Source organism: Amblyomma americanum, chromosome 10 (assembly GCF_052857255.1).
Source record: "Amblyomma americanum isolate KBUSLIRL-KWMA chromosome 10, ASM5285725v1, whole genome shotgun sequence".
In the NCBI taxonomy this organism is placed as follows: domain Eukaryota; kingdom Metazoa; phylum Arthropoda; class Arachnida; order Ixodida; family Ixodidae; genus Amblyomma; species Amblyomma americanum.
The window spans coordinates 132,821,554-132,833,916 of NC_135506.1; the positions used below are offsets into that span (position 1 = coordinate 132,821,554).

Here is a 12,363-nt window from a genome sequence, read left to right on the forward strand (position 1 = left end):
CACAGGGTGGGCGTAGCTGGCAAAGGAGAGGGATAATTGGAGAGACATGGGAGAGGTCTTTGCTCTGCAGTGGGTGTAGTCAGGCTTATGATGATGAGGAAATGCGCGCCTTTTATATGGGCTCGGTGACTGCACCTCAGCGCAGCCATCTAATCCGCTGATCTTTGCGATGCAGACGATCAACCAGCTGTTCGTCAGCCTACTGTTGCCGACCTTGGCAAGCCTTCTTTCGGGTGTGTCGTTTGACTGCGCACTACCATGCTCCAGTGACGAGCCGGGACGCTACCGCTTGCCGCTCGTCAGCTGCCCGCCCCGGATGACTGCTGCCAAAACAGAGGAACAGTGGCTGCCGGCGCCGAAGGAATCTTGGACGGCCGCATCATCACGGACATCAACAGCTTCCCCCCATATAAAAGCACCCCCGCCACCGGCACCGTTCTGTGGGCTCGGTGACTGCACCTCAGCGCAGCCATCTAATCCGCTGATCTTTGCGATGCAGGTTAGTAAATCATATACCTTATTTGCCAAAAGATCAAGCAATTATATTCTGGTGCAGCTCCCGAGCCCACAGTGCAGTGTTGCCATTGCCGCCGAGTGTGTCACTGTTGTTCATTCTTTGCTATTGTTATCAGGAGATATCGAAACTAACCCTGGTCCTAACGACAGCAGTGCAGTACTCGCGGAACTCCAGAAACTAACCGCAGGCCAAACCCAACTAATAGCCGAAGTACAAGGTCTGAAATCCCAGCTAACTACTACGGATAAAACCATAACTGATTTAGGCAATCGTATGGCCGACCTGGAAACACAGTACCAAGCACTACTTCCCCTTCGAAACGACATTGAAAAGATGCAGGCTGACACAAGCAACGTGGCGCGTATAATCCAGGAACTAGAAACCCGCATAGAGGACGCTGAAAACAGGTCCCGCCGTAACAATCTCATCTTCTATGGTATTCCTGGCACTACTGATAGCGAAACGTGGGCAGAATCTGAAAAACTAATCATTGATGTTTGCCGTAATAACCTTCAAATAACTGTGGAACCTCACGAAATAGAAAGAGCTCATCGCCTCGGTCGTCACTCACAAGTTAAAAATCGTCCCATAATCGTGAAATTCACAAGTAGCAAATCTAAAGAATCCCTCCTATCAAATGGGCGAAATCTGAAAGACACGGTTTATAGTGTTGGAGAGGACTTCTCGCATGCCGTTCGTCACGCGCGAAAACAACTTGTTGCATTTGCTAAAGCCAGGTCTGCCAAATTTTCCTTGCGATTTAAAACACTTCACATCGGCTTGAACCGTTATATTTTTGACACTTCATCTAACACCGTCAAGCAACTCGTGTAGCAATCGTCCCTTCACCCTACACCAATAAAACACCAGCGTGCGACACCCTCAAATGTTCCCTCAAATGTTCTCTCGTTTTCCGTGATATTCACTAACATCCGCAGCTTCCTCCCAAAGCGTGAACTCATATCCAATGTAATTTCGTCATCCAGGAGCAATATACTTATACTAACTGAAACTTGGTTAAACAGTAACGTGTCCGACGCTGAAGTTTCTACTGACTTAATAATAATAATAATAATTGGTTTTTTGGGGAAAGGAAATGGCGCAGTATCTGTCTCATACCTCAATTCAACGTCTACCGAAACGATCGAAAAAACTCACGGGGGGGGGGGGGGGGGGGGCGGTGTTCTTGTTGCAATTCACCGAGGTATATCATGCTCTATTGCACACGTCACATCTGATATGGAATCATTATGACTAATTATTCGCACTCCCTCTGTAACAGTACTTCTCGGCGTTTGTTATAGGCCCCCGCAGTCAAATCCAAACTTCTGTCGACATCTCAATGATACTATAAATCATCTTGTGGTTAAATACCCAAATGCGCGCATTCTCCTTTTCGGGGACTTCAATTATCCGCACATTGATTGGCAGAGTTTAGGCACTTCCTCATTAACATGCAATACAGAGGCCAAGAACTTCATTGATGTCTGTTTAAATTTTAACCTCGCACAGTTAGTCTCGGAACCTACTCGCACCACGCATGCAACCGCAAACACCCTTGACCTAATACTAACTAATAACCCTGAGTACCTATCATCCATTAGTTATCTTCCAGAAATCAGCGACCATAAAATCTTACATGCTCTATTTTCATTTACCCCAGCTCAGAAGCACCGATCCAGAAAAACAATAAATCTTTACGATAAAGGGAATTACGATGCAAAAACTGAAGACCTTAACATGTTTTTTTCAGAGTACCAATCCACATTCGACACTCACTCTGTTCACGAAAACTGGTTGATATTCAAAAATAAGTTAAATATAGATATCCCCAGGGTATCTTTCCAAAATAACCGCAATAAACCATGGTTTACTAAGCATCTAAAACGTCTAGAAAACAAGAAGAAACGCCTGTTTCGTACAGCCAAGCACACTGATAATCAAGCCACTTGGGAAAAATACCTTGCATCTGAGAAATCATACTTACTTGCAGTTCGTAGCGCCAGGCGCTCATTTTATCACACTTACTTACCGAAGCTACTAATCAGCAATCCTAGACAATTCTAGCAGGTTTCAAATCCTAAGCACACTCATGATATTACACTAACGACTTGCACGAAGCGGTTACTGACCATGAATGCGCAGAAATATTTAATAACGCCTTTGTATCTGTTTTCACGAGTGAATTTGACATGCCTTCACAGTTACCATCGCTCAACACAGAAGCCATCATGACAGCTATCACATTCCTCACAGATGGTATCGCTTCCATAATTGATAACATGAAACTCTCATCATCAGCTGGTATGGACATGATTAATACAAAACTGTTTAAAAATGTGAAATCAACATGTGCAGCATACTTATCTTTGATCTTTTCGCAATCGCTCTCTTCAGGGATCATTCCAGATGACTGGAAAACGGGGAAGGTCGTTCCAGTCCACAAATCAGGTAACAGAGACTCCCCATGAATTATCGCCCCATTTCACTAACTAGCGTACCCTGCAAAATCATGGAACATGTCATCTACTCTCAAATTATAAAATTCTTAGACTCAAATGATTTCTTCCATTCTTCACAACATGGGTTTCGTAAGGGCCTCTCTTGTGAAACCCAATTAGCGTTGTTCCTTCACGACTTGCACACTAATCTTGACCGTAACAGACTGATGCCATATTTCTAGATTTTGCGAAAGCTTTTGATAAAATTCCCCACCGTCGTTTACTAGTAAAACTTGCACAGCTGAACTTACATCCTAACATACTACAGTAGATTAGTTTCTCACTAATCATTCTCAATCAGTGTTTGCTAACGGCCACCTGTCTAACAGCCTCCCGGTTACTTCGGGCGTTCCGCAAGGATCTGTACTCGGTCCATTACTCTTTTTAATATATGTTAATGATTTATCTGGCCACATTTCCTGTAGTATTCGAATGTTTGCTGACGACTGTGTTATTTACCGCACTATTAATAACTCTCGTGATCAACTTAGTCCTCAAACCGATCTTAACAGCGTACTTAATTGGTGTAACAACTGGCTCATGTCCCGAAATCCTAATAAATGCAAACTCTTATCCTTCTCTCGTCGCCATAGCCCGCATCGCTTCCAATATTCCATTTCTAACACCTCGATTGATTCAGTATCATCTTATAAGTATCTAGGAGTCACCTTGTCTTATGATTTATCTTGGCGCACCCATATTGGCAACATCATTTCAGCATCGAATAATACACTTGGTTTTCTCAAGCGCCATCTCCGCCTTGCCCCTCAACACGTAAAATTACTCGCATATAAATCGCTCATCAGACCAAAATTAGAATATGCCTCTGCCATATGGAGCCCGCACCAAACTTATTTAATTAATGCATTAGAAGCTGTCCAAAACCGTGCCTCTCGATTCATCCACTCTTCATACTCATATGACGTCAGCATTTCTTCATTGAAAGCATTATCAGGGCTACCGCCCCTTTCGTTCCGTCGTCGCATTTCAGGTCTCACCCTTTATCACAAATTATTTCATTCTTCCCTCAATCAGTCACCGTATATCACAACTGCCGCACTCATATCTCACCGCACCAGTCATCCCCTACAAGTTGTCCGGCCGCCATTGCATACTGCCACCTTTTCTGCTTCATTTTTCTTTCGAGCAGCAACGGACTGGAACGGCCTACCCCGTGACATCGTCAACATCGCTTCATCCTCTACTTTTCAAGAACATGTAACCGATCACCTTCAGTGCTAAATAATATTCGCTGTTTTGTTTGCACATTTCATTAAAATCCCACCCCTTAGGTAATACCCCCGATACAAGGGGGCCTTTAAGGTAAATAAACTGAACTGAACTGAACTCTTCCGAACCAAATGCCGCCGTGCTTACTCTACGTATACGCTACGTACCCTGCTTGGGCCAAGCAGTGGCCTGCAGTATTCTGAAATAAATATATCCTGGCCTAGCACGGCTAGGCAATCAAGTTTCTTCTGGATTTTAATCAATTACTTTGAAAGAATAAAATAATTACGGTCCTTGTCTCCTACTATCAACACCGCTAATTAAAAGAAAATAAAAGCATTCCTCTTTGCTCTGCCGTTCTCAGCCCCACAGTGATCACGCTTCTTAAGCAAACGATATTCTCATCGTTGTCCTTGGCCTCTGCTCGATTTGACACACCTAGCGTGCACTGCTGCCTTGATGACAAGCGGAACCGCTCTCCGTTTACTAGAGAAGTTCTGCGACACCACCTTTAAGGTGTGCTCACAGTCTAACTCTATCGAGTTACGCCGGCTCAATCAATCAATCAATCAATCAATCAATCAATCAATCAATCAATCAATAATTTTATTTCTTCCTCATAAAAAGATTAGCGGAGGGCGAGGAGGGCTCGAAGAAAAAGTGGAAGTTTCCACTTGACGAGCTTCGAGCCCCCTATTTACAAGGCATATACAGTGGAAGATTAAGGAACATACATCTTTATACATTAGAAAGTTTAAAAGTCAGTACGTATAATATGCAATACAAAAATAATATACTACGATAACGCCTACAATCTGCTTCGATGTTGAAACGTACTCACGAAGTGCTCCATTTTTCTTCGGTTGGGGCTAGTTGGTACATGATTTGCTTATGGTGAACGATGAGGGCAAACGCTGGACGACTCACGAAGGAGGGAGAAACACACGGACAACTGATACATCCCATTGTAGCATTTCCCCTTGTGTTTCTCTCTTGTTCGCGGATCGTCTAAATTTTGTGCTCATCGTTTAACTTAAGAAAATCGGGACGCCTTCTACAACGAGAACCTTGCCACGCTGCTACCCGCTTCTGTGCAACCGGTGGCGTTATGGATGCAATGACTCCGCCACCTATCCAGCACTTCAGCGGCAAAAAACGCGCTGAACCCTTTTATGAAAGGACGAACAGACGCCGTGTCTATTGCTCGCGTCAAGCCGGCACTCATGACGAACGTTTTCTCTACGGCAGACGCAGCGGGAAAACTACGGTTGAGGATTAGAAGTTGTGGGCGGGATTGTTGATCAGGAGACATATTGAGTGCGTGACTCGGAGCAGGAACAGACACGTATACACGGCGCGACAGTGAGTCAGTCTTCGTCTTTCGTGGCTCGTGTCTATTTGTGTTTCACACCGCGAACTTATAAAGACGTTTAATGCTACTGGTTGAAGCCGGTGACCAGCCCGCAGAAACGTGCTTCTCTTCAGCACCCCACATCGTTTTATTCTTCTGCGGGGAGTTATAGGCGTGGGGAGGGGGCTGCTCTATTAGAGCGGCGCCACTTTCAGCATGGGCAGCGTGTAACCTCTCTTATAGCATCCTCTAGCGATTGGTCTTACAGCCAAGTGGCGCTTAAAATGAGAAGACTCGTTGTAACCTTGCGCTCGATCCGCCTGCGTCGTTGTTCTGTGCGCTGTTCTCTTGTATTGAAGATGTCTTTCATTGTAGTTATATATCACGGTGAGTTGAAGTCTCTATTGTCGGCATAACTGCGCGAGGCAAAATGCTATACCATGGGTGACAAGGACTTCTGGGTTTTGTCGAGGGTTGGCGAAGAATTTCCGCCATTGCGATTTACCCGGCGGGTTTTGCAGTCGACAAATCTGATTAGACAGGAGAGTAGGATACCATGCTTTTATTAAGACAGATTAGCTGGAAATAATGTGCAGTAAATAATCTAAGCTAAGATGACTAACCTTACTCTCAGCTTAAAAATCCCGTTTTCAAATTACATTTTGCATGTTTAACTTGAATATATTTAACTTTTGGCAAGTCTCAACGAACGGAGTCTAAAAATGTCTGGTTCAGACTGATATTGTGATGAATTGAGTCGGAACAGAGTTTTCAATCAGCCATTTTTCTTTTTGCAGCTGCCGTCTCTACGGATGGCATTCAGTTCTGTGCTGATGATTGCACTAGCATGTGTAACTATACCAAAGGCAACAACGAGTGACTTCTGCCATTCTCAGATGGCGCCTGTACTGAAGTGTTGAGAATCCATATTCGGTATATTGCCTGATTAGTGCAGTGCTGAGGCTTTTGAGGAACACTGCGAAATCACTGCAAGTGAAAAAAGCTAGACATCGAGTGCTTGTGATTCTTCGCGCGACAGCTGATCAGCGCTGGCCATTGGAGGCTTCTTGATTTTGCAGGTAGCTGTCCTTGAGTTGGCGGCGATGGGGCTTTCCGGTCTCCGTCTGCGGTATGTTGTCCACGAACTCTACGCCGCCATGGAGCTGCTTGTGGGGAGCCACAAGATCTGGAAAGTCGAGTGCAACGTAATGTCGCTGGGTCATCTATAGCGTACTGGAAACCATATAATGCGTTCACTGAAAAAGGTAAAAGAAAAGAAGAGTGGAAGTTTTCACAATCATATAAGTTTTTTTGTTGACAGTTCTGATCAAAGAACGACCATGGGATGTAAGATATCGACACAGACTTGTTTAATTTGGCAAGAAGAATTTGAAAGTCGATTTCGACTATGGGGGTGTTGTCTGGTCAGGTATCGTTATGGAAACAAAATAATCCTGCCACAGACAAAGCGACTGCACTTGTAACCGCAACTGTGAGCATAATTTAACGCAGTCAGCACCTTTAACAACAAAAATGTGCACGCAGTTGTCTGCGCACAATTGTAAACAAGCAACAGGTATGGCCTACAAAACGTAAATGTAATCTTCGAGTTGGTCGCGGACTGCATTTAACTGGTTCCGAGATCTGGAAAATTGTCAGGGGGCCATAGCTAGGGACTCGATGTCCAAAATTATCCCTAGCATGATCTTTTCTGTGCTATAGAGCCTGCGGACTGTCATCCCATTTTGGATTATTTTATATGACCAAAAAACCAGCGGTCATCGTTTTCGTGCGCTATGTTTTGTAGCCAATCTTATTTTGATATAAAAAGTAGTAGTAGCTGTAAATAACTTTATGAAGGAAACAAATTTAGCGTCCAACAGGTCGGCGACATTACGCATGAAAGCTAGATGGTCCTCCGGTGAAGCAGATTCCAGCCAGGCACGACATGAGGCAGATGGGGGTGGGGGCAGTGTAGGGGCTACATGTAAGTGGGACACATGAGAAGGCAATGTTCAATATACGCCTACAGGGGTGGGCAGTTGGGGCATGAGGTGTCAGCTGGCATATGCTAAAGGAAATGGCGCGCCGGCATTTGTTTGAATTTTTATAAGCACTCGAGTTTTAAGGAAAGAGAGACTTGGGTGGGGCATCAGGAGATAGGTAGGATTTTCTTCAAGCAGTCTATAGTATTATTTCACTGTGCTTTTCAGAGCGTGTGCCTCCCCACTCCTTGGTGGGCTGACCCAAGGGAGCACCGGAGCCCGGTTATGAAAGTCGAGGCTGCTGCAGGCTGCTGCTGCTGCTGCGGTTGCTGTCAGAAAAAGTGAAAAGAAAAATGAAAATCTGAGCCACAACCACTGCAACGTGCTTAAAGTAGGAGAGTCGGAAGATAAGAGGAAAGATTAGGAAAGATGCGCGTGCGCTAATATGTCCGGGCCGATCCCGGAGGCAGTGCAGTACCTGGCAAACCCGTGCCGGAGTGCCGTGAGGCTGATCTGATTACACAGCTTATTTCCAACGATCTCTGAATGGCCAGAGACCCCTTTTAGAGTGACAGTGGCTAGGTGTATGGCGAGAAGAGCCTCATAAAGAGCGTCTAGCAAGTCAGTGGGTAAAGCGCGATATTGGACGAAGAAAAGGACGGCCTGTGAGTCGGTGTAGATAATGTAGTTGTTTGTGGTAGGGATTTGCTTGAATGTTTGGATGGAGTGCACGATGGGTGTGAGGTTTGCGTGGTTGAGCTGGAAGGGTTGCTATACGATCCACATGTGAGGCGTATGGTCTCTGGGACATGAGGGGAATGGACGTCATACGCGCCAGTTCCTGTGTCTGAGATGTGTGAGGCATCTGTGTACGCCACCGTGTGAGTAGAGAAAGGAGGGTTATGGTGGACAGCCTGGGCCTGACGATGACCGTCATGAAGTCCGGGTAGCACATCACACGGGATGGGTCAATGTGTAGGTTAGAAGGGAGTGCTGGGGAGGGTATGCAGACAGGGAGATCAATAAGAAGTACTCCAGCCTCCCGCAGAATCCATCAACCCTGAAGGGCACCAGACAAGCAGGCAATCTGGCGCTCCGATGCAGGTTGAGAAGAGCAGTGAGAGGAAAAGGGATGTGTCAGAGAGGCGTTGGTTAGACGTATGAACTAACAGATGCAATGCCGCTTTACACAAGGTGCTTTATACAGGGGTGCTGCTTTATACAGGTACGTAATAAAGATTTTTATTTAAGGCTAACGCATGTGCTATCTCCTAGACACGCGACTCAGCACAGCATCACGCCTTACTATGCGCCGAACCAAAACCAAGTGAGCGACTTGATGGCATATATTGATGCCTTGTTGAACGGAGGGTGTGTTCTGTTTCCTGTGAAGGCACATGCCAAGTACACGGCACGTGTTGACTCGGGGTATCAGTTGGTTATTGATGGAAAGTGAAATGAGTGAGGGTTGATTGTCTAGAGTGAGGTGTATTTGGTACCTGTTGTATTCGAGGACAACGACCACGAGGTACTGTTTTCTCTGCGGGAGCATTCAGACCTATGGAACGAAGCCACTGATCTAGCACGTATAAAGCCCGTTGCATAGTGGAGCACATTTAAAAGGAGCACATTAAAGTGGAGACAGTGACATCTCTTTCTACGCTCCAGGCAATTGTCGAGAATCGGACTGATGGTCACCACCGGCCCCGCAGCTCGTGCAGGGCGGGCTTACGTCTGCTCCAGGTTCACGGCCAGGGCCTTCGGCAGCATTGGGCTTCATTCATAGCACAGCATACCACCCTGAGATGACATGCTCGTTCGCCAACCCAAGCATTTCACTCCCCGTCACCACCACGCGGACCATCAGGAAGAGAGCTGCGATCGCAGCACGCACATACAACATAGAAAATATAGTCTCCACGGATATTTTGAAGCGAAAGCTGCACTGCACTAGGTTTTCAAGAGGGCAGCATCAGTGCACTCACGTGACAGGTGTCACGTGGTGTCACGTGGCAGGTCATGTGACTTACTGACGTCATCACAATCTGCCCACAGTGGTAGGTGGCAATTGCCCCATCAGGCATCGGGCTTCATCGAAGATTTACAGACAATTCGTTCGGCAGTGTGTGTGGCGATTGTGAACGTAGCCTTGCAAAGGACGCTTTCACTTTGCACCAGGGTTAGTCAAAGTTTAAACCACAGCTAATATTTCTTGGTGTGCTGAGGCAAAACAGGCCACTCTCGACAACGTTCGCCACAAAATTTGAAACGCCCGACTCTCCAGTGTGATAATGAGCCCATCGTTAGCCACCTCGAGCTAAGTGCCATACATCTATCCCTCTCCCGCCTTGTACATACCACGGGCAGATATTATTTCCTCACCCGTCTTACCCTTCATACGGACTGTCGATAGGCCCTTATGGGTTTAGCCAATACCTCCGTGCAGGCACGCTGTGTCACCGCATTGAGAACACCTGCGCAGAGCTCGTAACCAGGAACAGAGCCTAATCCCCAACCGCAACGAAGCCACGAAAGCTCTTCACCACCAAAGAAGTTGATGTACGAGTAGACTGGGTGCCGAGACGCGCTTGTAGCAACGGCAGCGTAGCTGGCCACGCGTTTGCGAACAAGCAGGAAACATCCACTCTAACCCGGAAGTCTCAGCCCCTTTAGCTTCATCGTATCCAGACCCCAGTGTACAGAAGGCTGCAGCCCGCCATGCGGACTGACGCCGATTTCGCGAATGTACCCCAGTCAACCCAGCACACATACCAGCTGGGGTTCCCCTAGGCGCGCGTATTCGCTCAAAGTACACGCGCCGGAGTGGCCTAAACTGCCGACCGTCTTGCTATCTTGCTGAGAGGAGAAACCGTACTGCCAAGAGTGGGCCACTGCATGATTCGCATTTTGATGCCTTGAATTTACAAGCATCCTGTTCTACATGTTACAGATGCGCGAGCCCGCCCATTCCCACCTTTTATGGTAGCGTGTCGGACTAGAACCAATTCGCGCGCAGTGCAGCACCCCGGATACCCGCTGCGTAATGGTTTGGATTACCAAAGAGTCTAAGAGTCAGAGTTTATTCAGACAACATATGGTATAGTTGCCTAGGGCACAGACCAAAAGGCAAATGGATGCCTGACAGAGTCTGCGCCCTTCTTGCTCCCATTCGAGAGCACAAGACATGGTGCGCATAATAAACACTAAACGAGATGTAAATACAGAGTGATTGGTTAACATTAAAACTGGAGTTATTTCATATTGAACATTTATGTACAACAGTTGGGCAAATACTGTGAGACACAACAGAATAACAACGAATAGAGTGGTCATACCTGCAGTGACAACAGATAAATAGTGATGGTATTTTTGAAAGCTTCCAATGATTGACTTTCCTAAATAATGCTTACAGCAGGATGGTGATCATTTAAAAAACAGGAAATTCTGTAGCTAAGTTTCTGGGTACCGTGGTTTGTACGTATTTTATCCTTATTATAGCATATATGCTCGGTGTCGTAGGTGTGTATTTTCGTTATATACTGATGACAAAGCGGTAGGATCGGAATTCATTTGTGCGTAAGTAGCTAACGCTATATTTTTGTTTATAACATTCCACAGTGTAAGCACTTGGTGTTTTCTATACAATGGGGCCGCGTGGCTAAGGTATGGTGCATTATCTATTATTCACGAAAATTTATTTCGTAATAAGTATGTTTACAGTGCTTGTTCTATGTGCTGTGCCCCAGATAAGAAGATAAAAGTGGAAACGCGAATGGTCCAGTGTGTTCCTTCCTTAGTTCCTTCTTTAGCCATATAGTTCCTTGTTTAGCCAGATAGGTAAAATGTCCATTATTTTATACATACCAATGGACCTAGAGATACCAATGCGAACTTTTTCAGTGTAAGGTGACCAGTCTAGATGAACGTGAAATATGACACCAAGAAATCTGTGTGATATTACGCGTTCGATAGATTAATCGCGAATATGGATAAGTATTTCTTGTCTTATACATTTGTTACGAGCGCGGAATATAATGTACTTAGTTTTTAGTGTATAACTCTAGTTAATTATCGTGGAGCCACGTCGACAAATTTTCCTGCCATTCGTTGGTTTCTACTTGAAGGATTTCTATATCTTGTCCGCAGATGAATACATTAGTATCATCAGCGTACAGTATTGTTTCTGATGTAGACGGCACGTTAATGATATCATTTATATAAAGCTGAAATAACAGCGGCCCAGGCATTGATCCTTGTGGAGCTCCATAATGTATGTGACCTGAGCTAGATTTTGCATTCGTAATAATCGTGTACTGGGGACGATTCAAGAGGTTATTATTTAATAATATAAGAGCCGTTCCTCTAACCTCTAATGCCATTTTTATATAACTTGTATGTATTTTATAGGTTATGCCCTGCAACCCTGCTGGGGCGATCCTTGCGGGCCTGTGCGCGGGCTACCGGTGTCGACCGTCACATGCGACTTCCTTTCCTACTTTCTGTTCCAATGCCTAGGCCACTGTGCCATCCTACTTAAAGGGTTTTTAATGAATGAAAGAAATGAGAACGCCAGCGTTGGCAAAAGTACACACACTTAATGCACACTAGTCCACGAAGCTTAAAAAGCTCTCCCACCCAAAGAGAATTCGAACGCCTGGCCAGCCCAATTTCGACGAAGGCCACAAACGCGTGACCGAAAGCCCAAGACGACGCATAAAAAAGATACTATGCACGTGCCAAAAGAATAACCAGCCGATTTCGAACTCATCCGAGACGAAC

General features: G+C 45.6%; 2 protein-coding genes across 2 annotated transcripts in view; one reads left to right on the forward strand and one right to left on the reverse strand.

Annotated features, from left to right (window-relative positions):
- The first annotated feature begins 295 nt into the window (after positions 1–295).
- On the forward strand, positions 296–1,351 carry LOC144108724 (uncharacterized). The gene has a single exon (XM_077641894.1). It carries the CDS (start codon positions 317–319, stop codon positions 1,349–1,351), a length of 1,035 nt encoding a protein of 344 aa, XP_077498020.1. The 5' UTR covers positions 296–316.
- A 4,796-nt stretch (positions 1,352–6,147) lies between these two features.
- The window catches only part of LOC144106427 (uncharacterized), a 306,858-nt gene continuing 300,642 nt past the window's right edge, over positions 6,148–12,363 (reverse strand). The window contains exon 11 of the mRNA XM_077639237.1: positions 6,148–6,785. Within this exon, the coding sequence (XP_077495363.1) occupies positions 6,643–6,785 (143 nt within the window). The 3' untranslated portion in view covers positions 6,148–6,642. The remainder of the gene's footprint in view (positions 6,786–12,363) is intronic.

Coding starts and splice junctions, on each gene's coding strand:
- LOC144108724 (XM_077641894.1), top strand. CDS start 317: ATGACTGCTGCCAAAACAGAGGAACAGTGGCTGCCGGCGCCGAAGGAA.